The sequence below is a fragment of the Centropristis striata genome, chromosome 1, assembly GCF_030273125.1.
Source record: "Centropristis striata isolate RG_2023a ecotype Rhode Island chromosome 1, C.striata_1.0, whole genome shotgun sequence".
NCBI classification, from domain to species: domain Eukaryota; kingdom Metazoa; phylum Chordata; class Actinopteri; order Perciformes; family Serranidae; genus Centropristis; species Centropristis striata.
The window spans coordinates 24,997,843-25,021,562 of record NC_081517.1 but is presented as its reverse complement, the minus strand read 5'-3'; the positions used below and the strand labels follow the sequence as shown (position 1 = coordinate 25,021,562).

The window sequence follows — 23,720 nt, the reverse complement described above, 5'->3', positions numbered from 1 at the left end:
CAGAAACAGTGCAATGCTGCACATCCGATGTAAATAATTATATTTTGAAAAATGAATTTAAAAAATCTTCAAAATTGAGGATGCACACCTTCGTGCCATGCACAAGCCACATACAAAAGCTTAGGTCAGTCTGACTAACGGTCAGCGAGATATGCCCTAGACACACATCCACACAAACAGATGCTTCTTGCTTTATAGATAAATTAGTTCAGTGACAAAACAGACCAAAATGCTTTGCTTGCAGTACTGGTGTTACAGCTTTCTCTAGAACTGCTCCATCCAAACAACTTCTTGAATGCTATAAAAGAACCCAAACTTTTACATCTACTTCTCCATTTAGTGATGTTTTATTGGTATAAAGCCTAAAGACAGCTGTGTCTTTGAAGAACAAAAATAAAATCAACCAAAATCTCAATTCAGTATTTTTAATTATATTTCAAATGTTTTAGTCTATTCTAACCCGTTATGTTCAGCTGGCTTACGCACAGGTGCTGCTAATTAGTTGTACATTGAGGCTGTTCAAGGTCAAATATGTCCTGCATCTATTGAAATGTTCCACCAGAGGGTCAAATAAATGTAAGTCTAGGGCCATTGAGATACCTGAGCCATTTCAGCTCTGACAACATGGCTTACTATACAAGAGGTTGTTGATATAATGACCTATGACGGATGCAAGAGACATACATTTAGTCAGTAGCAGTAATACCAATTGCAGATATCAACAACTGCCTTTCCCTAGTTTCAAGCCAACATATCCACTATGTATTTTTGACTTGTGGCAAATCTAATAAGATATATATTACTCAGTTCTCACTCTAAATGTCTAATGTTCATCATTGATATTGGCCATGTATTTTTTTAAATAGTGAACTTCTCGCATTGACTTAGTACACACAAGTTGCAACTATCAACCTTAACCTTATTGAGTTTATTTTAACTTCACCTCTAGTTGAACGTATCAAAATTTACTCCAGATTAATCAACATAATAGCTATCACGAGTATCTAATTGTCCACATTGCCTAAAAGTTAATCTGTACACAAAACACAGAGATTGACATGGAGAGCATTACATTTTAATCAACACAGTGCAACACTGTAAGCACTTATTTCTCATAGCAGTAAAAGCTTTACATAATGAGAATGATGCAAAATAAAAACAAATTCAAAGTAACATTTCATTTCCTTGAGCTTCACTACTGCGCACATCCAAATATTTGGTACTGCTGGACCATCTCCTCCATGCCCAAGCAGACATTTCTGTGTTCCTCAGTTTGACACTCAGCATTAGTGGGCCAGTACTCGATCCAGGTTCTCTCACCGAGCACATACTGATACCTGAGGATGTTAAAGTGAAAGATTTGTTAGCTCATCATGTGACCAACTATCTAAATTTAAAAAAATAGTGAAACTGTACATTTAATATAATTTAATGACTCTTTAAATAGACTTGATTTAGTCATATAAAGCCAGCAGAGAAACAGTAGAAATGGTTAAATGCACACATATTCACATGAAGAATAAACTTACGATTGGTCATCTCTATGAATATCATTGGATGTGCCCATGATAAGGTAGGTTTTACCCGTCTTCAGATCTAAAGAGTCCCTGCAGTGCGGATAACTGAGGATAGTGCGCAGTTTATTTAGAGGACCCACATCATAGGTTCCTGTAGGTTAAAAATAAGAAAACATAGAAAAGGCAATTATTTACATCATAGCTAAAGGTGCAGTACAAAACAAATCCCAGTGGATTCATGCTAAAAGTACTAATTGGACATATTGGAAAACAGGTTTATTCAATTTCTTGCTGAGAGAGTTGGACTGGAAACACCACTGGGATTCAATGTGGACATGAAGGCAAACAAATTGTCACCTTCATCTTTAAGGCACATATAGAAACATCAGTGGGTAGTAGACTTAAAACAGTTTCAACATAGATAACAAACCTTCTTTGATGACTTCCAGTATCCGCACTGTGTAAATGTCAGTGGACCCTTCGTCTTTAAACTGTTCCAGTCTCACTTTGTACGCTGTGGACAGACAAGTTACAGATTTTTACCTCACTTGCTCCTGTGCTTACTGATTCTGTCACTTGCTTACTAACACAAAAACACACATACATTTAAAAAGACAAAAGCACTTTATAATACAGTCCGTTCACACTTACCGAAATCTATTTTGCTTGTTTGTGTACTCTCACAGACTTTAGCTGTGCGCTGATCGTTAGAAATCCCGTCCTTCTTCTGCATACTGCAGTTTTCTGGAGGTACACAATAGGCACAAATAAATTCACATCAATCGATCAAACTTTATTTGTATAGCACTTTTCATATAAATAAAATGTAACACAAAGTGCTTCAAACTATGGACCCCCCCCCCCCACAACATTTAATAATAATTAAAAACAAAACAGTAAAAACAAGTACTGAGGAAACAGCATCTTAAATCTCATCAATTTACAGTGAGGCGGCAAGCTGTACCAAGAGCTAAACAGAGAATGAAATAAATATATAAATAATAATAATAATCAAATAAATAAAAGTAATAATAATAAATCTAGTGTTACCCGTGGACAGGCTTTAAGTAATCATTTTTACCTTCAGCACATGTGCATTCAGTTCCTTTACAGAGTCGCAGCAGCTGTCCACCTTTCCTCTCTGGATGGTAGAATTTCACACAATGGGTCTCTGCAACAAAATAAATATTTTAAAAAATTTAATTGAAAATATACATAAAGTCATTTAAAGATGTGATAATGCCTGCTTATTCACAGTGCTGTCTACTGGCAGACAAGTATATGGAGGAATCGTGTTTCTAATGATTGTAAACAAGGTCCAAGATGCATCATGATCAGATCACTCAAACCATTTGGCGAGGTGATCTAGAACGCATTAGACCACATATATTTTGTAGTGTAAACGCTGATGCGTCCTTGGATAAGGACCAAGAATAATGCAGGCTGTGTGGTGGTTGTTTTGATGACGAAGCGCCAATGTTGTTAAAAATGGAGTGAAGCACTGATGTACATGGTTGGGGTGCAAGTGAAACCAGATGTCTAATCCCAATTTGAGCAGAAGATTCAGACCAAAACAACTTGATGACTCATACTGTAAAGGGGCTGTTTACAAGGGTATTGCTAGCAACATAGCACGAGTGACTCGAGTTATTGTTGTTATCTGACGTAATTAATGTGCCAGTTTCACATTCTAGCGGAAATGGCGTAGGTAGTAACAAATTCAGAACACAAGTGGTCAGCTGGACACCCTTAGAGATGCATGATACACACAGGTGTGAACGACGATGTTACTCATCTGTCCACTTGTGATCTGATCACCCAAGATGTATTTTAAAAATCAGTGTAAACAGGGTCTAAGAGACTCACGGTCATAGTATTCGTAGACAGACACAGCAGCTGGTTGTAAGACGCCCACTTTAAGCTTCTGATTGATCCTAAAGGAGATCTCCTCTGGTCGTGTGTGTGAAACCTGTGAACAATTGTGAGGTAGAGATAAATAAACAAGGAAAAAGGCAGAGAGAAAAAGAAAAAGAGGGCAGAAAGTCTTACCTTGTCCAGGTAGATGATGAGTGAGCCTCTTTCTGACAGGACTTTGTTCATCTCATATCTTGAAATAGTGCGGGCACGTCCCTTAGACAACTACACACAAATCATATATTTAGACAACTCCATCCACCATATAACACATCTCATTTCTCCTCACCATACACACTGACTAAACTGTATGTGGTATAAGCATACGTATTGTCTCTAAGTTCTTACTAAGGCCAGGTCGTTTGTGTTTGGAGTGAAGCCAGTCAGCAATCCAATATCCAAGATTGACATGGTTGCATCGCGATCCCTGTCCTTATACCTGGGCACAGAATAGACAGAAACAAGGAGGCGAAGAGGAAGAAAACAGCAAATTATCAAATATCCTTTAAGATTGTTAAGATTTACGGTAACACTTTTCAGTAGGACTTATTGATTGTACTCACAAAACCTCTATTTTCAGCTTGTATACTTCCTCATCCCCATCTTTTTTGTCTGCAGGAGGAAAACGTGTTGAGTATCGAATGTATTTGATTTATTCGTTTCTCATGAAGTAACAATCTTGGCAGAAACAAGCTAATAAAATGGCAACAAACAAAGACCTTGAACAGGAAAAGACAGATGGCACCAATTTACCTGGAAGGAGCTGCACTGACACGTTGAACTTCTGACAATTACTCTCCTTTTGTTTAGGCAGAGCGTAATACAGCGACACCATCTGTCACATAGACAAAAGGGCATCTTAATAAGTGGTGAAAACCTTAAGAATATTGGTTAAGGTCGAAAATGTCTTTGGTCTCATCTGAGATTCAAAAGCACCGAACAATAATCAACAGATGATAAAAGTCAGAATATAAAATATTAAAATATATTGTATTTACTTTGACTGTTGCTTCTCCTGAGCCTGTGGCAGTCACCTTCACATCCTGGTTTATATCGTTGATCTGTGGGAATTTAAATATTCAAAAAGACAAACACACACAAGTTTCAGCAGAAGAAACATAGAAAACATCAGGAATGATGATATTAATGAGCCATTATGAGTCTCACTTTAGATGTCCTGGTGGCATAGTGGTTGTTCGAGTTGAAGTGGTACCTATCAGCATTTGCCCTGCCCGGCAACAAGATGTCCACATTCAGATCATACGGTGGTTCTTGAGCACTGGACCAGTACTCTGCTATAGCCTGGTACACCATTATGGTAGCCTGGAAAGAAAAAGAGAGAGAGGGGGAGATAAGAAGATTTAGAAGCAAAAGTAAACTGCAAGCTAACATAAGATGTAGGTATCAGGATGGAGAGACAGGTGTGTGTTACCTGAGTTGATCCATAGCCTCCGCCCACAAACTGCTGTTTGTTGAACCATCTGACAACAGGTCTGGCATCTTCAAATGCCTTTATTAACAGAAGGAAGTCAATGATTGACATTTATTGAGATTCACAGGGATTGGATTTATAGAAAAACCTTTGCGAAAATAATGACAAGTCCTGACTGTGGTAGTGTCATACTTCAGACTGTAACCTGACAAATACTAAAACCTTCCATGGACCCTCTAAATCAGTTTTTCTCACCAAATTGCAATCCCCTGCAACTAAACTGCATTGTCAATTATGTTTCAAGGGAAACTTTACGTTTGTTCTTGATGTATGACAAAAAACATTTCTAATCTGCACCTGCGCAACAATAGATATGCATTTAAATAGCAATGTGCCAGACACAGGCTTTTAAAGGGAAAAGGGAGATGACTCATTGGTTTAATTCATGTTTAATTCATGCCCAAAACACATCTGACTTTGGTGTCCAAAGTGAGGTAGCATAGCAACTACTGTTACAGTGTGGTGAAACACACACAAGTGGGACATGCTTACTTTGGCTTTGACCAGAGCCAGAAGGCCGTAAGCTGTGGCCTCCAGCGTGATAACACGTCCCTTAGGTGTTGGCCAGTGGGACAACTCTGTGGAAGACACACACACAAATATGTTTGTATTACTCTGATGTACTTGGAAACATTTTAATCCATTCCAATCATTCACCAATTCCTAATTTCCTAAAAAAATTAAATAGAAATAAAAAAAAGAATAAAGTCAAATGTGTTCACTTACATTTCCCTTATCTTACATTTAATTAGAAGCTTTAATATGAAGCCTTGTTTGGACATCAATAGTAAATGACACAGTTCCTAAATAACCTTAAACAGATTTTTAAGATTGCTGTATCGAGCAAAATCATCCTATAACATTAACCATACTAAGAGTAATTATTCTTGGATGATTATATTTTCTTCATATACTCTATACTAAATGAGTTCAAGAATATTTCTGTGTGACGACACCTGGGGAAAGAAACTTGTTGAGGATCTCGCGGTTCAATTTGTTTTCATTGGCCAGGGCATATGACGTCATGGTAACAGCATATGGGTTGGTGAGCGTGGGTAGACGTGTCTCCAGATAGTTCACTGCTTTGTCTATACTGCCTGGCATACTCTGCACAGGGAAGGAGGAAGGAGAAAATATGGAAAACATAAAAAGGGAAGATAAAAGTGTGAACATCAAAAGCCGTCTGATCACAGTAATGCATCAATTTCCAATAACCACTTCTGTTCAGGGATGCCATAGCATTTGGCCCTGATACAACAACTGAGACAACGCTGAATCAAGATGTTTTCATGTGAAAAACAGAAACGAGGCCTCTCTTGTCAGAGAGGTGTCTGTGGTGCCAAAAATGGTATGCATGTGTCAATCTGCTACAATATTTAAATTCAGAGATGTAGTCTGTGGTGAGTGGTCAGCTTTTTTTTTTTTTTTTTAAATAAACCCGTTTTTTAGTTAGATGCTATTAAAACAGCAAACATACACAATATACAATATATAATGCAATACTATGGGTTGTCATTAAATGTTGCCATTCTGAATATGTGAAATTCTTCATTTTAGCACACTCGACCATTCGCTAAACCCCTCCCTCAAAAAGTGGTTGTCCCTTTGTAGCAACTGTAAGCATGACAGAATAAGCCAGTGATGTTGATAAGTTTTCAGTGTAGTGTAGAGTCCACAGGACCCACAGGTGGTGATTTGAGTGGGTCCCTGAGAAATTCAGTGAGTCCCCAAAAATGTTTGTCTTGAGAAATTGTTGCGTTTAACTCCTTTGATGTTGGTATGGTATGATATGGTTATAAGTAATGGATATATTCAGGTATGTTCAAATTCTATCTGAAATTAAACAAATGAAATTCCAAATCTTATACATTTATTAGAAAACAACTTCCTCATTTTTATGAGTGCAAAATATAATTAAAAAAGCACTTTTGTAGCAACATAAATACAGTGGTGGAAGTATTCAATTTCATTTTACTTCAGTAAAAGTTCTAATTCCAGATTCTGAATTGACTCCACTACAAGTAGAAATCCTGCATAAGCGTTAAAATATACTTTTATAATATAAAAGTAAAAATACTCGTTATGGAGAACGGCCCCACTCAGATTGTTATTTATATTCCACATATATTATTGGATTATTATTTTTTATACATTATTGTAAGCAGCATTTTACTGTTGTCAAGGTAGGGCTCATTTTAACTATTTGGTATCGTGGTTGGTGTGTTTGTATTTATAAACATGCATATCATTTTCAATTGATCATATTTTTTCATGTTAAATCTCAACCTAAAAAGTAACTAAAGCTGGCAGCTAAATGTAACGGAGTGAAAAGAACAATAAAGTTACATATGTGATAATACTCACACAAGTAGCACAAGTACCTCATAATTGTATTTAAGTGCATTACTTGAGTAAATGTATTAAGTTACATTTCACCAGAAATAGCAAAAGAAAAAAAAAACTTAACTTTCAACTTAAATATTTAAGTATACTCAAGAACATGATTAGGTCTGAATCTGAAGTTTTCAGTTAGATCAGCCTCCACAAGGTCATAGGTGGAGTTTCCCAGATTTAAACAATTTTATACCCTTGTAATGACGGAAAAAGTGATCATATTAGAAAATAAGGAGGAGTTTCACCAGATAGCAGGAGGATATTAGAGTTAAATGATTTCATCCCAGTATTGAAAGAGACGCAAAATGTGTGATGTACCAGAGATTGGGTATAATTCTTGTTTGAGAATTAACTCTTTTTTTTTTTTTGCTTTGATTTGCCACTCACTAGTATGGAGTTAGTAGCTGAGGAAATAAAAGAGATGGAAGAGGGAAAAGGAGAAAATGTTGTATGCAGATGGAGTACTCACATTAACAGTTTCAGCACATAGAGCGCGTGATTCTTGCATGGCAATGAGGTTGAAGGCCGTCATGGAGGCATCTGTATCTGCGCCGCGAACGTCACCCTACACATGTACACATACAAACATATATTTATTTATACAACATGACAGAAAATGAAATGGTATCGTTTTAATCTCAATTAGGTATTTTTGTAGCACAAAGATAAAATAATTTATGTTAATGAAATCAGTGTACGCACAATCATCTCTACATGGGCTACTGTTCCCACTTCTCTAAACATGCCGTCAGGTTGCTGTGCGTTAAGAATCAGGAACTTAACAGCATCACAGATGTGTTCCCTTTGAATTGCCACCAGATTATTGGCCATGGCAAACACCTTGGTAACATATGCTGTCAGCCTAAAGGAAGAGAGAGGAGAGGAGAGTGTTATAGTGTACTATCATTTATTTGTATATAAATACACCATTCTCACATAATCACAATTTAAGTTCAAGGTGCAATTTGTAATTAGTGGCCACTGCAAAAAATAAGGGGGCAGCATACAGAGGTGAAGTCAAGTCTCCATAACACAGCTATCACGTGGTGGTAAGTATTCCACAGTCTCTGCAAGAGCAGATGTTGCAGAGAAAAATGTTGTATAGCTTGTTTATGCTTCTGCTTACATTTACCTCCTCTCTGCCGACTGTTGGTCTCTGTGACTTCCCTGAGCGAGTAACCTCCGCTGGGTAGTTAACCATTATAACAGTATCTTTAACCTAGAATCTTAGTTTGAGTGCAACATTCTTAATTTTAGGTTAAGTTATAAACTAAAGCGGCTAATGGCAGTACAGCTAACTTTGTAGCTGCGTGTAGTTGTTCAACCTCTCACAGTGACTCACTTCTCCAAGTAATATCACAAGAAAGGACAGGCCGGGGCTAGTTGATTGGCATGCTTATTTCAGTAGATCTTTCATATTATTTGAAAATCATCATTTCTTCAGATTCAAGTTCATCTTTGGAATGTTTTAATAAAAAATCTGGCCATATCTTACATATTGCACCTTTTTAAAGGAGAGCATGCAAACAATTTTGCATGGCTTCATGGATGTTTCAATGCCTCACCAGCTGCTACTTGGACGGCTGGCCCACACAGCAAATGACCCATCCGGTTTACGGTACGCAAGCTCGTTACGGTAGCCTGGACACAAAAAACCCACACAACTTGTTGAAGGAGTTATGTTACTATTTTCCTCATATTTTTGCATCATTCAAATTTTCTGATGCAATAGGTTTTTGTGTTTGTGCAAGACAAATAATGATGCAAACTTTAATAACATCTCTAGGAGTCTATGTGTTGCAGACCATTATTTAATGTAGCTTGGATCTGTGGGGCAGGGGTAGCATGCACTGCTGTCTACCACACTCTACTTTTTGATAACACTTCCTACTTTTTGATAACACTTCTGCCACGTCAAAAAACTCTAAAACATTTGTGTGTTTGTGAGCCTACCAGTCTTGATGTGTTGGAGACCTTCGTTACGTTTGTCAAAGCCCACAGTTTCCCACTGCTTGGTTTTGTCCAAATATATGGTTGCAATGACAGGCAGGGTCATGCCGATCATGTTCTGCTCTCCACAGCCTCCGGGCTGTCTGATCAGGCTACCCATAGAATTCCCACTGATCGCGTTTTCCACCAGTGTAGAAACCTGTTCTACCCCTGCATGCACAACAAACTAATGTTACTACAGAAGAAACAACTAGACAAATGCAATACAATTTACACAAAATACAGAAATAAGTGTTCAGGCACTACATCATGTAATGTCCATAAAGACCAAACATGTGATTCAGAGTACTGCAGTACAGCCTGGCCTAATTTAATACTATCTGTCTATCATAATCAGTGGGCTCAGATCTGAATCCAGAGGATCTAAGTTTATATGTTGTCATGACTTTTTGAATGTGTTTTGTCTATGAAAAGTGTCAAAAGTGTACATATGTTATATTAAAATGTCCTACGATGCAGATGCAGAATAAATTTTAATGTAAATTCACAACCCAGTTGTATTGCATTGTATCATATTATTGTATTGTATCATACCATATCACTGTATGGTATTATATCTCACCTGTCACTGAGATCTGTGTGACTGTAGGTGTGTTTGGAACCAAATCTGTTTTAGGAATCCCACTGTTGAGAATTACTTCTTGTTTACCACCTAAAGGGAAAAACAGTGGACAGGTTGAGAGATTAATTAGCAAGTGATACAAACACAATATTAGAAAATTGCTGAACAATGTAGTTACTTAACGGAAAACTCACCTTGTTTATCGGGGTCTAAAATAATAATCTGAGGAGATTTTACCAGCACGCCTTCAGGCTGTAAAAATAGGCGTTAAAAAACAGCTATTTTAATAGCTAATAATACAATGGAGGTTGCTTTGTTGTTGTGTTTCTCAATGTTTTCTCTTATTTACAGGTACATTTACAAAACAGTATACATTAGCATCAAAGTTCAGCCCAAAAAGTTATTAGATGTCCCTATACTGACTTCACCATTGGAGATCTCTGTGCATTTCTCTTACCACGACCTTCAGCATCCTCATGATTCCATCATTGAGGTATGAGTCTTTGACAGCTGCTTTGACCTCAATGCGGTATTGTCCTTCTTTCATGGGAATGATGACAAAGGGTACAGATAGTGTAGTTTGGGCCCCCATTTCGATCTCCTGGCGATACTTTCTACGTTTAGAAGCTGCACTGCACACATGGTCCTCCTCAAGCAGATCGACACGCACCTTAAAAATGTGACAAAGATGGAGAACGAGACTGAAGTGTTGTGAATAATCAGTTTTAGGTCACAATGATGTATCCCTTATTTGAAGAAATGTCATGATTTGTATTGTTTCCCTCATCCGTTGTTATGACACTTTTTGGTAACAAACTGTTGAGGAAAATATCATAGTCTCATAATCTCACACAGACTTACAGTGATACGATCCGGGCTGTAGTTGTGGAGAACAGCTTTTATCTCTATCTGCTCTCCACGGACAGCAGAGTATGGCAGTCTGAGATCAATGAAGAATTCCTTCCGAACAATCACCTCTAACGGTTCGCCAACACAGATTCCTTTAAGATTAGAGGGATTAAAAAAAACAAGTGATTGAACAGAGATAGAGGGGGAAGCGTGTAAGTGATGGGAATGGTTTAAGTTTAGAGGTGCAAATAAAAGTCAGATTTTAGTCCTTACCATTAGTTCTTGACAGACTAATGCCAGTGAACTGCCAGGTTGTGATAGAATCTTGCAAAGGAACATCCTTTGTAAATGTTGTGGTCACACTGAAGCAACAGAGATGTACATCTTAGTGGTGTCTTTAATTAAGTTATCAGTCCACTTTGTGCCTATAATCTGTTCACTCACCAGTTAGGTGTTTGTCGAGGGCAAGCAGGCAGATTGATATCTGACCACAGCCAACTTTCAGGGAAGTTGGTACGGGAAACAATTTCATCGCTGTCCATGTAACTGTCATCTTCTTCACCTAAAGTGTTGAAAAGGTTAGCATTTTAATAACAACTATGAGAAGCCACCCAGCACTTCCCGCCATCCCTTGTCCCCGTCTCTTACTGCGACCCAGTTGGAGGGTTTCCTCTTTCCTCTCAGCTCGCGTGGTTTGCATCTCCTTGCAGCAATGCACGAAGGCTGCAGCGCAGGCTGCACCATCACTGATGTACTCCGCACGAATCTCACAGGTGTATGAGAGGGGAGTTTCTTTCATGCCTTCCTTACAACAGTCACTTTCCAGTGGGTCTGTATACTGATTCACTTGAATGCAAGAAGGTTGTGGTGGAGAGACAGAGATGATAAGTAAAATGAAAGACACTGGAAAGACAAATTCAAAATATATATACATAGAAATATATATTGTAAGAAATTTGTATTTTCATTAGCTAAGAATGAGACCCTCTTCAACTGAGTCCGCCATGTTGCATCAACATGTTTTTACAGTGGGCCAGAACCAACAAACCAAGCACTGGCTATACACTTTTAGATTAAGTTTTAAGATTATCAGAAGGCCACTGTAAGTTCTGCTACACACTTAGAAAATGAGTGGTGAACGGAGGGGGGTTGTGTTGGCTGCAATCTGCAGTGCTAGATGTCACCAAATCCTACACACTGCACCTTTAGGTAAATACAGTGTAAAAAGTGTTTTTAGGACATAAGCTGGCCCCACTAAAACACTGTGTGGTTTAGAGCCGTGGTTCTTACCAAGGTTGGTTGTTACTTCCACTATAGTAGTGGCACGCTTCCTCCTGCTGGGGGCCGGACAGTTTGATTCTGGAAATGCAACACAGATAAGATCTTTAACTGAACCAAGAAAGGTTGCACTTTATTTTTGCACCGTATAATCAATGTGAATAAACTCTTAAAATGAGTTTAAGGTCATTTATCTGGACACACACACACACACACACACATATGCTTAGTAAAAAGTACAGTGTCTCCAAAACTGTCTCCATGTACAGACACCAAAAAAAGTAAGTAAGAAATATAATGCAATTTGGTTGGAATGACCTTTTAACATGCATTTCTTGTAGTATCCACTAGATGCTGACTCCGAAAAAAGAACTAGAGTATCGGAAGGGGGAAAGTAGTTTGTAGTGAGAGTAGTAAAGTAGTGTCACCTTGTCTGTAGGGAGTCCCAGAAGCCGTGCTGGTCTCAAGCAACAGCCCAGCATCATAGAACACACTCATCCCGTCTTTCCCTCCACCTGGTGTGCAGCCTGTGTCATGCTTCTCTACAATGTCCCACACCTGAGCAGGGTGAACATCATTCACAGACAGATATATAATAAGAAAAGACATAGGGTTACACTATGTATCTATAAACTCAAGTTCTGATATGGTATGAGACACATTCACTCATGGAATGCATTTGCTGCAGGAAAAATTCAAAGGGGATATTACTTGAAGTCAAAAGCTCACAAGATATGTACACACAGTATTTGGAATTTAACATATTTCAAATGTTAATGAATATAGATATGACATGAAGAACTTGCCTTTTTCTGGGTCAGACGGTGCTTGTTGTTGAGGACGTAAACGCCTTTGTCAACTGCCACCAGTCCTACTGTGGCCCCTGGGTCTCCAGTGACCTTCAGATTAAACATCTTGCGAGGCTCATAGGACGGAGCAGGTCTTGATGACTCTAGTCTCAGCTTAATGTAAAGACATGCAGTTTTGTATTAAACAAAGTAGTTACAAGTATAAAAAGACAAATAATTACAAACAACTTTGTGTAGCTTGTGTTTCTGCTTCATCAGTGTTGTGAGTCTTACCGAGCCCATGCAGGAGTCCTTGACATCCACCCAAACAGAGTCTGATACCACTTCATTGTTATTTGTATGGTAGTAAGCTATGATACGGAATGATGGCAGCATTTCTTTGGTAATGGGAATTATCAGGGAAATCAGCACTTGACCACTTGTCCTGTAACGGCCATTTTTCACCAGTTGACCTCTGCTCAGGATCTAGTGACACAGGTTTCAAAATCATTATTATCATTATCTGACATGTGTCAGGTTATGAGATCAAACAAAAATGGTTCGATACACACACACACACACACACACACACACACACACACACACACACACACATTTACTGGGTTGTATATATATATATAAAACACATCTTACCAGGTATGTGATGTCATGATTTCCCTGCTTGTTGAGGTTGAGGTTGATTTTCAGGTTGTTTCCTATTTCCAGCTCAGCTGTATCCACACCTGGAAAAGTTACATGTTGTGATAAATGCCGGACAGAGAAAAAATGTAGTGCACATTACAATGCCACCATGTGATGTTACTTTGGAATGTCTCTTACCTATGTGGATGTAACTTTTGCTTTTGGAGGTATATGGCTGAGCTTCCATGCGGGCTGATGCTTGCCTTCCAGCTAAAAGACGAGGATCGTTGGTCTTTGCCTGCAATCAACAATAATGTTGAATTTCGGCTTAGTGGGACTAATAAGGGAATCTTAATCTTAATCTTAGGCAGTAATGCATTACTAGTAACATGTTACAGTCATATAATTTTCCTGAGTAACAAGTAGTGTAACAAATCACTAATACACTTTCAGACTTTGGGGTTGGCTCGCTCAGCTTTCTTTCCTCTCCTTTGATCTCTGTATTTCACAGGGTGGTTAGCTAAATGCTAACTTTAGCTGTGTTCATCGAGCTCAGTCGGCCTTGATGCCAGAAGCTCAGAGCGTTGGTGTTTACCCCTCTACCCAGGAGGTTTAGGCAAGCGGGGAGGAGAAGATATTCAGACCCAGGGCGGGGGGAATTCTTTCTGAGAGTAATGTAAGTGTGGTGCCTGATCGGAAGCTGGGCAAGGAGGCAAAAGAACCAGGTCAGCTTCTATGGATATTGTGGTGTAGACGAAGAGACAGAAGAAAACTTTGGCAAAAGAAGCTCAGAAGAGAAAAGGAGAGACCGAGCAAGAGGCTGCTGGACAAGTAATTATCAGGCTCACTTTCAGAGAGCTTTGCAGCGACTTGTAATGGATGATAAGTAACACAGTCATAACACAGTCATAACAGATGAACGTGTCATGCATCCACATCCTGCTTGCTCTATGAATGTCAGATTGAGTGGTGACAAGCTCAAACAAGGAAAAACATCATCCAGCAGTTGCCAGTCGTCTCAACAATGGCAAAAAATAGACTGTAGTCCAAATAGATAATAAAAAGTAAAGTGCCGATTCTCCTCTATCATATAATAATGGCTAGAGTGGTGATATGCTGTCAAGATATTGTCATAAAAATCCAAGTGATGAAGCGTCGCTTTTCTGCCAGAGCTATACAGACATTTGTAATTAACTGTTTAATCTTAAGCTTCTGTGCTTTTAGCCTACATTATAGTCCTCCATTGCATTATGACAAATCATATTTCTGCAACTATTTTGGTTGAAGAAACAACATACTTGAAAAGTCTTACGTCTTTGCTATCTTATCTTAACTTATCATGCCAAGCATGTCTTAACCTTTTGCTAAATCGAATGACAGAAGGACCGAACACAGATTAGATGAAGTTCAGCACTGACATATTGTACAGTAAACCTATTGGCTGCAGAACAACCAAAACTGATCTAAAGTAGCTAAAAAAATCGGACCAAAGCTGCAGAGTTGGTGATAGTTCTGCTTTATTTTACCTCTTCAAGTGAATATAAAAATGTTAAGTAATGTAGCTTCCATTTGCTAAACAGGCTGTGAAGCAAAAAAGGGTAAAATTTGTTTTTTTAGACTTACAGTGATTGGCAGTATGTTGTTCCCTGCCACTGTATTGATGGTAAGCCTTGCCATACCATTGTCTGCAGTGAATCCATTCACCTGGCCTGGATCAATCACCACAGCAACACCTCGTGCCGGAGAGCCGTCAGGATTTGTAACTTCAACCTGCCATCAGGAACACATCGCTTAGAGCTCAGACTCTTAATATTAGATTAGTTTTATCCATTGAGTATTACAACTAGTAACAAACAAAACCATTGCTGGGTTTTTTTTCTCTGGATCCTCAACTGTTTGTCAAAATCAGCCTCAAAATCAGAATAAAAATCCATGACATGTCAAAAGATTGGATTAACCAATTACCTTGAACAGCATGTGACTTTCATATGTAGGACCTACTGCATTGTTTGTGTTTTCAAAGATTAACTGTATTCAGTAATTGAATGTTTTCTGATTTTAAATAAAAGAAAAGAAAAAAAGTAGAAATATAGCCATACTTTTTCTGTCAATTTATATAAATCTAAATAGGTACTTTACCGCAACATCGAAGGACATCCCTGGTTTGAAAAATTTAGGTGTTGTCTTGAAGGTGATGGAGTAAGGTGATGTTACAATCTGGATACCTCTCAACTCTGCCTCTACCATTTCACTACCTGTGAGTTGATGCAGAAACACAAACACATTCAACCACAAACTGATCAAAGGACTTTGTTTTCCTTCATTTTTATTTCATTCTAGATCTGTTCACTTTCTTCTAAATTACCTGATACAGAAGAATATATCCTAATATCTATATTTTCCTTTTCAGCCACCTACTTGTTTGTGGAATTTTACTACTACTAATAATAGGCATTCTGGTAGTTACTTTGACCCTCACATGATGAAACAAGCTGAACAGGCACAAACACGTATTTTTCTTACCGCTCTCCGTCAGCACACTGGCGAATACATATATGGAACTCCCCACCAGTTCATCTATATTTGGGAAGGTCGTTGTGATCTGTTCTCTCTTCAGTGTGACCACTCCACTACCTTTCACGATCTAATGTGACATAAGACAAAAACACATTGAAATACTGTATAGTGGTACAGTAATTTAGTCAAGTACTTTACTAAATCATCATTACAGTACAAAAGGATGTCTTCACCCAGACCGCAGACTCACCAGAAGAAAGCATACAACAGCCCAGAGGACAATAACTATTTTTCTGTGCTTTCTTGGGACCAAGACATCACCAAAGTAGTATTTTATTTTTATTTGTTTATTTATTTGACCTGTTTTGGCTTTATTCGATAGTGATAGAAATTAAAAAAAAGTGTAATAATAATTATAGTCTTTTCATATTGTTTTTTAAACTTAAATATGTACATAAACATATCGCTAGTGTCACTCTATGAGCTACTGACGTTACCCTAGTAGCTTGGTGAAACGCTGTTAAAAAACTGATCCTTACTAAAAAACGGTAGTAGATAGATAGATAGATAACTTTATTCATCCACGAAGGGAAATTCGGTACATCACGGCACATTGTAAATGCATGGCAATGCCAACTCTAGGGGTGTTTAATGCAACATTTTAACTTAAATTTGCTCATCCAGAAGTAAGGTGGAGGGTTTTTTTTACCCACGTCTTCTGATATTCTGAACAATTTGAAATGCACTTTTTTATGTTTTGGAATCTATAAAATACAGAAAAGGTGTAAGTATATGCTCACCGGCACTCTTTGAACAGAATTTTGAAAGCCCCTCTTTTCACCATCTTGCTTAACCACCCCAAACACCACGTAGGCCATCCCATTCACCTCTTCACCAAACAGATACCTAAAACCACAAGAGAGAGAGACATGTTTCCCAACATAACCTCTTAACTACACCTTTATTTTCTCCTCCAACTGATCTACCAGTCAAACTTGTTCTCTACAGCTACAAAGTAAAAACCTTCACATACGTAGCTTTAATGTTGACGGTGAGCTCTTCACTGTCCTTGTAGAAGAAGGGGCTCACAGGTGTCAGTTTTACCTCAAAACTGGGTAGCACTGAAAAATGTAAAACATTTTATGATTTTTATTCATCCATAAAAAAACATGGTAATGTTTATATCGGTTTCAAACAAAAGGACCCACCGTATTCTTTGACCTCAAACTCTGCAAAATACTTCTGCTGTGGGTTGCTCTGGAACTTTGTCACCACCTTCCACAGTCCAGGACTACACACACAAAAGAAAGTTTTGGATTTAATAGAAAAAACATCATTGTGTAAGAATACTTTTCTCAATCCTAAATGATTATGATGCTATCAATGGTTTAAATTAAATCCATCAGTTATCTGTGTTAAAATGTAATGTGGACAATTAAATTCAAATAAGACAATACCACACCTGACAACTTCAGCGAGTTGGAAATCTCCAGAGTGCAGCCCTGATTTCAAGGAGACTGTATCAAGTGGTAAAATGATGCCATCGGGGGTCTAAACAAACAACAATATACAACAACATTAGCTAAATGCTAGTTTACACATTATTTAGTAAATCCATGCTAATTCTTATTAATTACTTTTATCTACAAGAGCCAGTCAACATGAGCCTGGTCAAGGTTTCAGCTATTGCAAAATGTTTCTGTCTTCCACCAAAGCAAGAGGCTGTTTTCAATGTGCAACTCGACCACTGTTTTTTTAATTTCAGAACAGCTGTAACAGGAGTCATGAACTCTATCAGAGACCTAAGGTTCAGTTATTGGTATTTTGGCCATGTTTCGAAAAATTATCTTGGACAATTGTTAAGCATTTGCAATTTCGCTTGATCAAAAGGATCCATTCTTCCAGTTATAGCTGATCACATAATCGTGCGTGCAGTTTTGTGCTTAACAAAGATAAAATACAATACCTCAATCTCAATGGCAATAGAAACATCAATTTGGGTTGCATCATCCTTTTCTACGGGCTCCATACGTGGCGTCAATGCAAACATCCTGTAATAAACTGACAGAGAGACGAAGAGGTTCATTTTGTTGTCGAAGGTTAAAGGAAGGCGTATCTATTTGGGGTCATTTTGACTGTTATATTTACTTTTTTATTTTAGTATTCCACTAATGTTGAATACATGTATTTTTCGTGTAATTTATAGTAAACTGCCAATATTCAATTGAGTAAAAATACATTTAAAGCCTTTATCCGAGAAATAGGTGTGTTTCTTAGCTCCTCACTTCTACTGTTGGGGGTGTAAATGGTCTTGTCAGTCTGGATAAAGATGTACCCGGACTGGAAGGACACTAAAACAACTTTCTCCAGCAGTCGGCCAGGAAACTGTGCCTGCAGGTATACATACTCCTTCGCGTTTGGATCTTTACTGAAGTCTTCAGCAGGGATCTGAAACCAGTGTGAAGGGACACAATCACAGCATGAGGCGTAAAGTGGGAAGCATCATTTTAATATCTGGATTAATTTCTGGATTCTTTGGGGTCATGGTAGAAAATGAAGCCAGTAAAACCGTAAAATATATAAGGTGACAGCATTTCATTTACCGTTATTTGTCCGAGTCCCTGGAGTTTATTTGCATTGTTAAGGGTCACAGATGTGGTTGCCAGCCTTTTGGTTTTGGTTGGATGGTTCATCACGTTGATTACAACTTGTATGTTTCCATCGGGGCAGTCTTGACACTCCACAAAGATGTTTTCTGCTGTTCCTACCCGCAACAAGTTGGGGGCAGACATCACCTGCCTGCAAATTAGATACAAGATATATATTAATAAGAAAATAGAGAGAACATCTATCTATCGGAGGGTCAGCATCAATCAGTTGTGTAAGCATGTGAGGGTGAGTGGAAATGTCTGTAATATAATTTTTCACTTTTTACTCTTTTATTTCCTTTTTAACTCTAACTCTGTTTTTAAATTTAGTTTTTTATTATTGTTTTTGTATTATCTCATTGTTTTTATTGTTTTTATTTATTACTATATTTGTGTATGGTTTTAAAGTATTTTAATAACTGTACAGCACTTTGGTCAACTGAGGTTGTTTTTAAATGTGCTCTATAAATAAACTTGACTTGACTTGGCAGACAGAGAGAGAGCAGGGAAAGGTGATGTGCTGTTATGCCCCTCCTAAAAAACTTTACACCCAATACTACATTAGTGATAGTAGTAGAATAGTTTGTGAGATTTTTATGTGCTTGAATAACGGATCATTTTCAGTATTTCACAAGAAAATAACAGAATTGGTTGAAAAGTCTGAAAAAATACACATAATTTTGTGAAACAGAAATGTTTCCCTTCCCACGTACACCTTTATCTATCTCAGGTTTTGGGACCCAAGCCCCAGGTTGAGAAACAATGTTTCAGAGCCAATGAGTTTAAAGTTTAATTTCCCCCAAATTACAACAAACAAACAAACCCAAAAGCAACCTATTTGTTCAGATAAAGTTTGTTAGCTCCAGCATGGACTTTACACAATAAGTAATCCTTTGATGAAGATCCAGCGCAGGATCAATAAAACCTTTCATCAGGTCTCTAGACTTGTGCTCTGCCTGGCATGATGCATCATTGCGCAAGCATGAAGGAAAGCCCACAGTATCTTGACTTTTGCAACACAAACTGAAGAAAACAATAAAACAACATTTTTACCAATCACAATATCAATATCAGGAAGATGAATAGACAAACAATTAGACTGTATATTATACCACTGTTTTCTTTTAATTATTTCAAGCATTGGGGGAGTGTGTGTGTGTGTGTGTGTGTGTGTGTGTGTGTGTGTGTGTTAAGTTAACTTCCTCTTGTGTTAGGTTTCTGTTACTATCCATGGTGTTATCGGGTCGGTATTGACTCATGTCTTAAATGATCCATAGAATACCCTCAAACCAATTATTTATCATCCAATTTGTTCTTGGTTACTGTTACTGTTACTGTACAAATTCGGCAATTAGTCGTCCACAACTTTCAAATGGCTGACTGGAGCTTCAGTCAAGGCGGCTGGATCTGATGTGAGCCGTCGCCCAAACCTTTGTCTGTGCTCGGCTTCGTTGTATTGTATACTGTGATTAGTTGTGGTTGCTCTTTAGTTTCTGTGTAACAATTAAACTGACCCTGGTTTTTGTTATTTTATTTTGTTAAACCTTTAGCCTGAAGGGTCCTTTGTTTGTACATATATCTTACCGCTATTTTATTTCTTATTAAAAAGACCTCTGTTAAATCCATTACATCTGGTTTATGCTACCTCCTTTTACCCCTTTAAGAGCTGGTGGACGTAACAGTTACCTTGTAAGGCTTCCTTATCTATGAAAGATGATGAGTTTTAATATTCTTGGTGTGGCCCCCTGGCCCTTTCTTTTGACAACATACCCCTCGTTTACAATTTGAAAACATGGTAAAATGAACCTCGAGAGAATTATATAAATAAATAAATGGTTGTTATGTTATCTGACTATTAATGAGGGTTATAAAAAGACATATTTCAAATAAATTGCTTTATTTTTTATTTTAATATTAGATCTATGGTGTTAGGGTCAATTTTGAATTAGTTTCATGCATCGTTTACAAATCTTAATCTCTTTTGAAACTAATTAACTAAACTACTAACTAACTAAAATAACTAAAAAACTAACTAAACTAAACTTTTTGGGATTGAAGCTCAGGGGGTTGGAAGAGGAGTTGGCTGTCAGTGGACCGTTGTCTTATTGAGCTGACTGATTTAAGTTTTGGAACTAAATATTGTTTCATAAACGTATTTTTTAAATGGAAACTGACCCAAACAACACAAACTTTATAATTTTCACCAGTGAATTTTATAATTTAGTGAAGTTCAGGTTTTTGTTTTTTTTGTTGTTTAAATTGTATTCCTGACAAAGTCAAAAAGCTTTCATGCAATAAACAAAAGTTCTGTGGTACTTTTATGCATTTAAAACCTAAAAACAGGTCGGTGGCGACCAAGACTAACACAAGAGGAAGGTTAAGGCAGGTCTACTTACAATGCAGCTCCATCAGCCAGAGAAGTCAAAGAGACAAAGGCCAGAGAGGCCAGCAGCCACAGCTGAGTCCTCCTCATCCTCCTACTTGATCCTGATCCGCTGTCAATGTAGAGACACCCTGCAGTACCCTCCTTTTATCCACTCTCCCTCCTCCTCCAGTAGGTCCACTTCACCTCACGTATCATTTGTGTGAAACCCCCCCACATGATTTCCCGAAAGCAGTTGAGAAACAGTGGACAAAGGTAAACAGTAAAAAATCAATGAGAGTTTACATGTCTGACCTTCTAAGCACAGTTGAATGGACAGTTCGGGTAAATTACGTCACAACAGCTGTTATAATGTTTTGTTATATTTTTACCTGATTTTTGTTTAGAAAAATTTGAGTCACTTGTTCCAAGCCTGCTGAATCACTTACACTTGATCAATCATATTGATCACACACACAAACAACTGATTGGGAAAAAGTTGTGTTGAGTAATCTGGGGTCAAAGTATCTGGCAGGGGGTTTTGAGTTTCAACAGCAGTGAATTTTGCTCCATTGACAGCCTTAAAATAACTGTAGTATTTAAATCACAATGTCTTCTATTGTTTTTAACTGAAAATATGCAGATAAACAGGATTGGGGCTGGTAAGGATTACAGGAGCACAGGGAGGTAAAGATTAGATTTCAGGATCAGTTACAGGATTACGTTTGAAGTTATTTATTGTCATATGTAAAACAATTACGGAGGATCTAGAGGATGTTGAAAAATAGATGTCAGGAAATTATCTTTAACTGAAACTGAGAAATACCTATTATTGGTCCTGACAATATCCATCATTGTATCCAGCCATGTCTTGGTACCTTATCAATTTTATGTTAAACCAAATGTCAGGAACCCGGGTTGTGCCCTTTGACACTAACTTTAATCTTGAGAAACACAAAACAAAGGCATCCAGTCAAGCTACCACCATTGCTAAGATACGATCAATTCAACAATCACGTTTTAACAAAATTGAAATTACATTCATGCCTTTTTTTTCTCATAATTGGACTATTGAAATTGTCTTTAAACGAATGAATGATAAAGGCAGCTGGACTCCTAACAAAAGACTACAAATAAAAATTAAAACATCACTCAAATTGTAAGGGCCTTACACTCGCTGTAAGGTTGCAACCCGTTCTCATTCCCAAAGCGTATACCGACCATTTGTCACACCCCTAGACGTATCATACTGACGCAAAGGGTACCCTTCCACGTCTGTGTGAAACGCTCTGGGTTCTCAATTGACTCCAATATAAACCCGCTCGCGGCGCTGAGAAACGCTTCGAGCAGAGGCTACAGCCATCTATTCACTCCAATAATAACCCGACCACGGCCCTACATGACGCTGCGAGCGACAATCTGATTGGACAATTGAGGACCCTGTGCACGGAAGTATTTTTCTCACTATTTTAAGGATTTCTTTTAATGACATCGTCAACATTTCTCAACACAAACACATCAAAGTCTCACTGATAATTCAACAATAAAATAGCTTCATGTTGTGGCTCTCAGTATCATTTTTTTCTCCTTCGATTCTGAGAAATAAACTTTTATTCGTTTGTTTTGGATAGCGGAAAGGCCTACATTACCCACAATCCTCAACAACAGTTGCTAAGGCAATCCGCTGGCGGACATTTCTCTCATTTTTAGTGAAAAAAATCAATATTTTGACTTTGTTTCTGCATAAAAATGGATTTTGATTACATTTCTAGCGAGAAATATATGTTTTATTTTCTAAATATTCACTCAGTGAATGTACTTAATCACTTTGTGGCAAAGATCTCGCCAGAAAAACACGATCCGCTGTGTTTTATTTTGAAATCTGTTTTATTTTGTAATCTACCGGATGTGCTGTGCGATCTTCACTGTAAATGCCCCGGACTCTGCTCTCCTGTTTTCGTTAAAATATCTTCATTAAACAAACATTGTTGTCTTTTTTTAGCATAGATAATATACATACAGTATAATTATTTATTAGACAGTGTGTGATATTCGATATATTGGGTAGAAATAGGTTTTCACAACCCTAATACAGAAGAACTACAAAACGTCACTGCTGTCGACATAAGTACTGAAGAGAGGTCTAGGGAGTTGTAGTTTTTTTTAAATAAAACAGGGTTTCCCCTAAAATTGGAAGTTGGAAATACTTAATTAGTGGCTTTCCAGGGGTTTGAGGGGATGTCAATCACATTTTTGGCATCAGACTTTAAATATTGTCTTGTTCAATGGGGGATTTTTTATTTTTTCAGCATATCCTAAAGCCCCCCCACTCCCACCCCTTAGTGACTATGCTCACATTATAGTCCATGTCAACACCTTTCTATAACAGTAGGTCTCATGTCTGTAACCCTTTTTGTCTCTTAGTTATAATCATTTAAATATGCCCCAGGGTTAAGGTTCAAAGGTCAATATCTCAAAGCAAGAATATTATAGAACCTTGAAATTGATATATGTTACTCTCCAGGCCACGACCTTTCCGGTGATGTATTTGGTTTAGTTCAGTAATACAGTAATAGTAATGACAAAGTTTTATTTTTTCACATTTTTTTTCACATCTCGCACTCGGAGCACTCAAAGGGCTCTGGGAATCTAAGTCTGTTAGGACAGATTTCCAAGGTTGCCACCCTCCCTTGATGGTTTAATTGAACTGACTTGCAGAGTGGATAGGCGCATCCAGGCAAGGAGAC

General features: G+C 37.8%; 1 protein-coding gene across 1 annotated transcript; it reads right to left on the bottom strand.

Moving 5' to 3' along the window:
- Positions 1-1,059: 1,059 nt before the first annotated feature.
- LOC131973563 (complement C3-like) lies at positions 1,060-21,163 on the bottom strand. Its single transcript, XM_059335594.1, has 43 exons — positions 21,008-21,163; positions 18,567-18,762; positions 18,249-18,411; positions 17,930-18,024; positions 17,426-17,514; positions 17,172-17,254; positions 16,997-17,084; positions 16,764-16,869; positions 15,970-16,090; positions 15,586-15,701; positions 15,070-15,216; positions 13,645-13,744; positions 13,459-13,547; positions 13,099-13,290; positions 12,823-12,978; positions 12,445-12,574; positions 12,029-12,097; positions 11,387-11,584; positions 11,183-11,300; positions 11,012-11,100; positions 10,751-10,890; positions 10,347-10,559; positions 10,084-10,141; positions 9,890-9,979; positions 9,271-9,477; positions 8,883-8,958; positions 8,020-8,179; positions 7,787-7,882; positions 5,880-6,030; positions 5,416-5,501; positions 4,864-4,941; positions 4,599-4,754; positions 4,430-4,492; positions 4,185-4,266; positions 3,995-4,043; positions 3,780-3,870; positions 3,567-3,656; positions 3,384-3,486; positions 2,599-2,688; positions 2,169-2,261; positions 1,948-2,031; positions 1,530-1,668; positions 1,060-1,337 (listed from the first exon to the last, which is right to left on the bottom strand). The coding sequence occupies exons 1-43, from the start codon at positions 21,082-21,084 to the stop codon at positions 1,196-1,198; spliced, it is 4,959 nt and encodes a 1,652-aa protein (XP_059191577.1). The 5' UTR covers positions 21,085-21,163; the 3' UTR covers positions 1,060-1,195.
- Between the last annotated feature and the right edge of the window lie 2,557 nt (positions 21,164-23,720).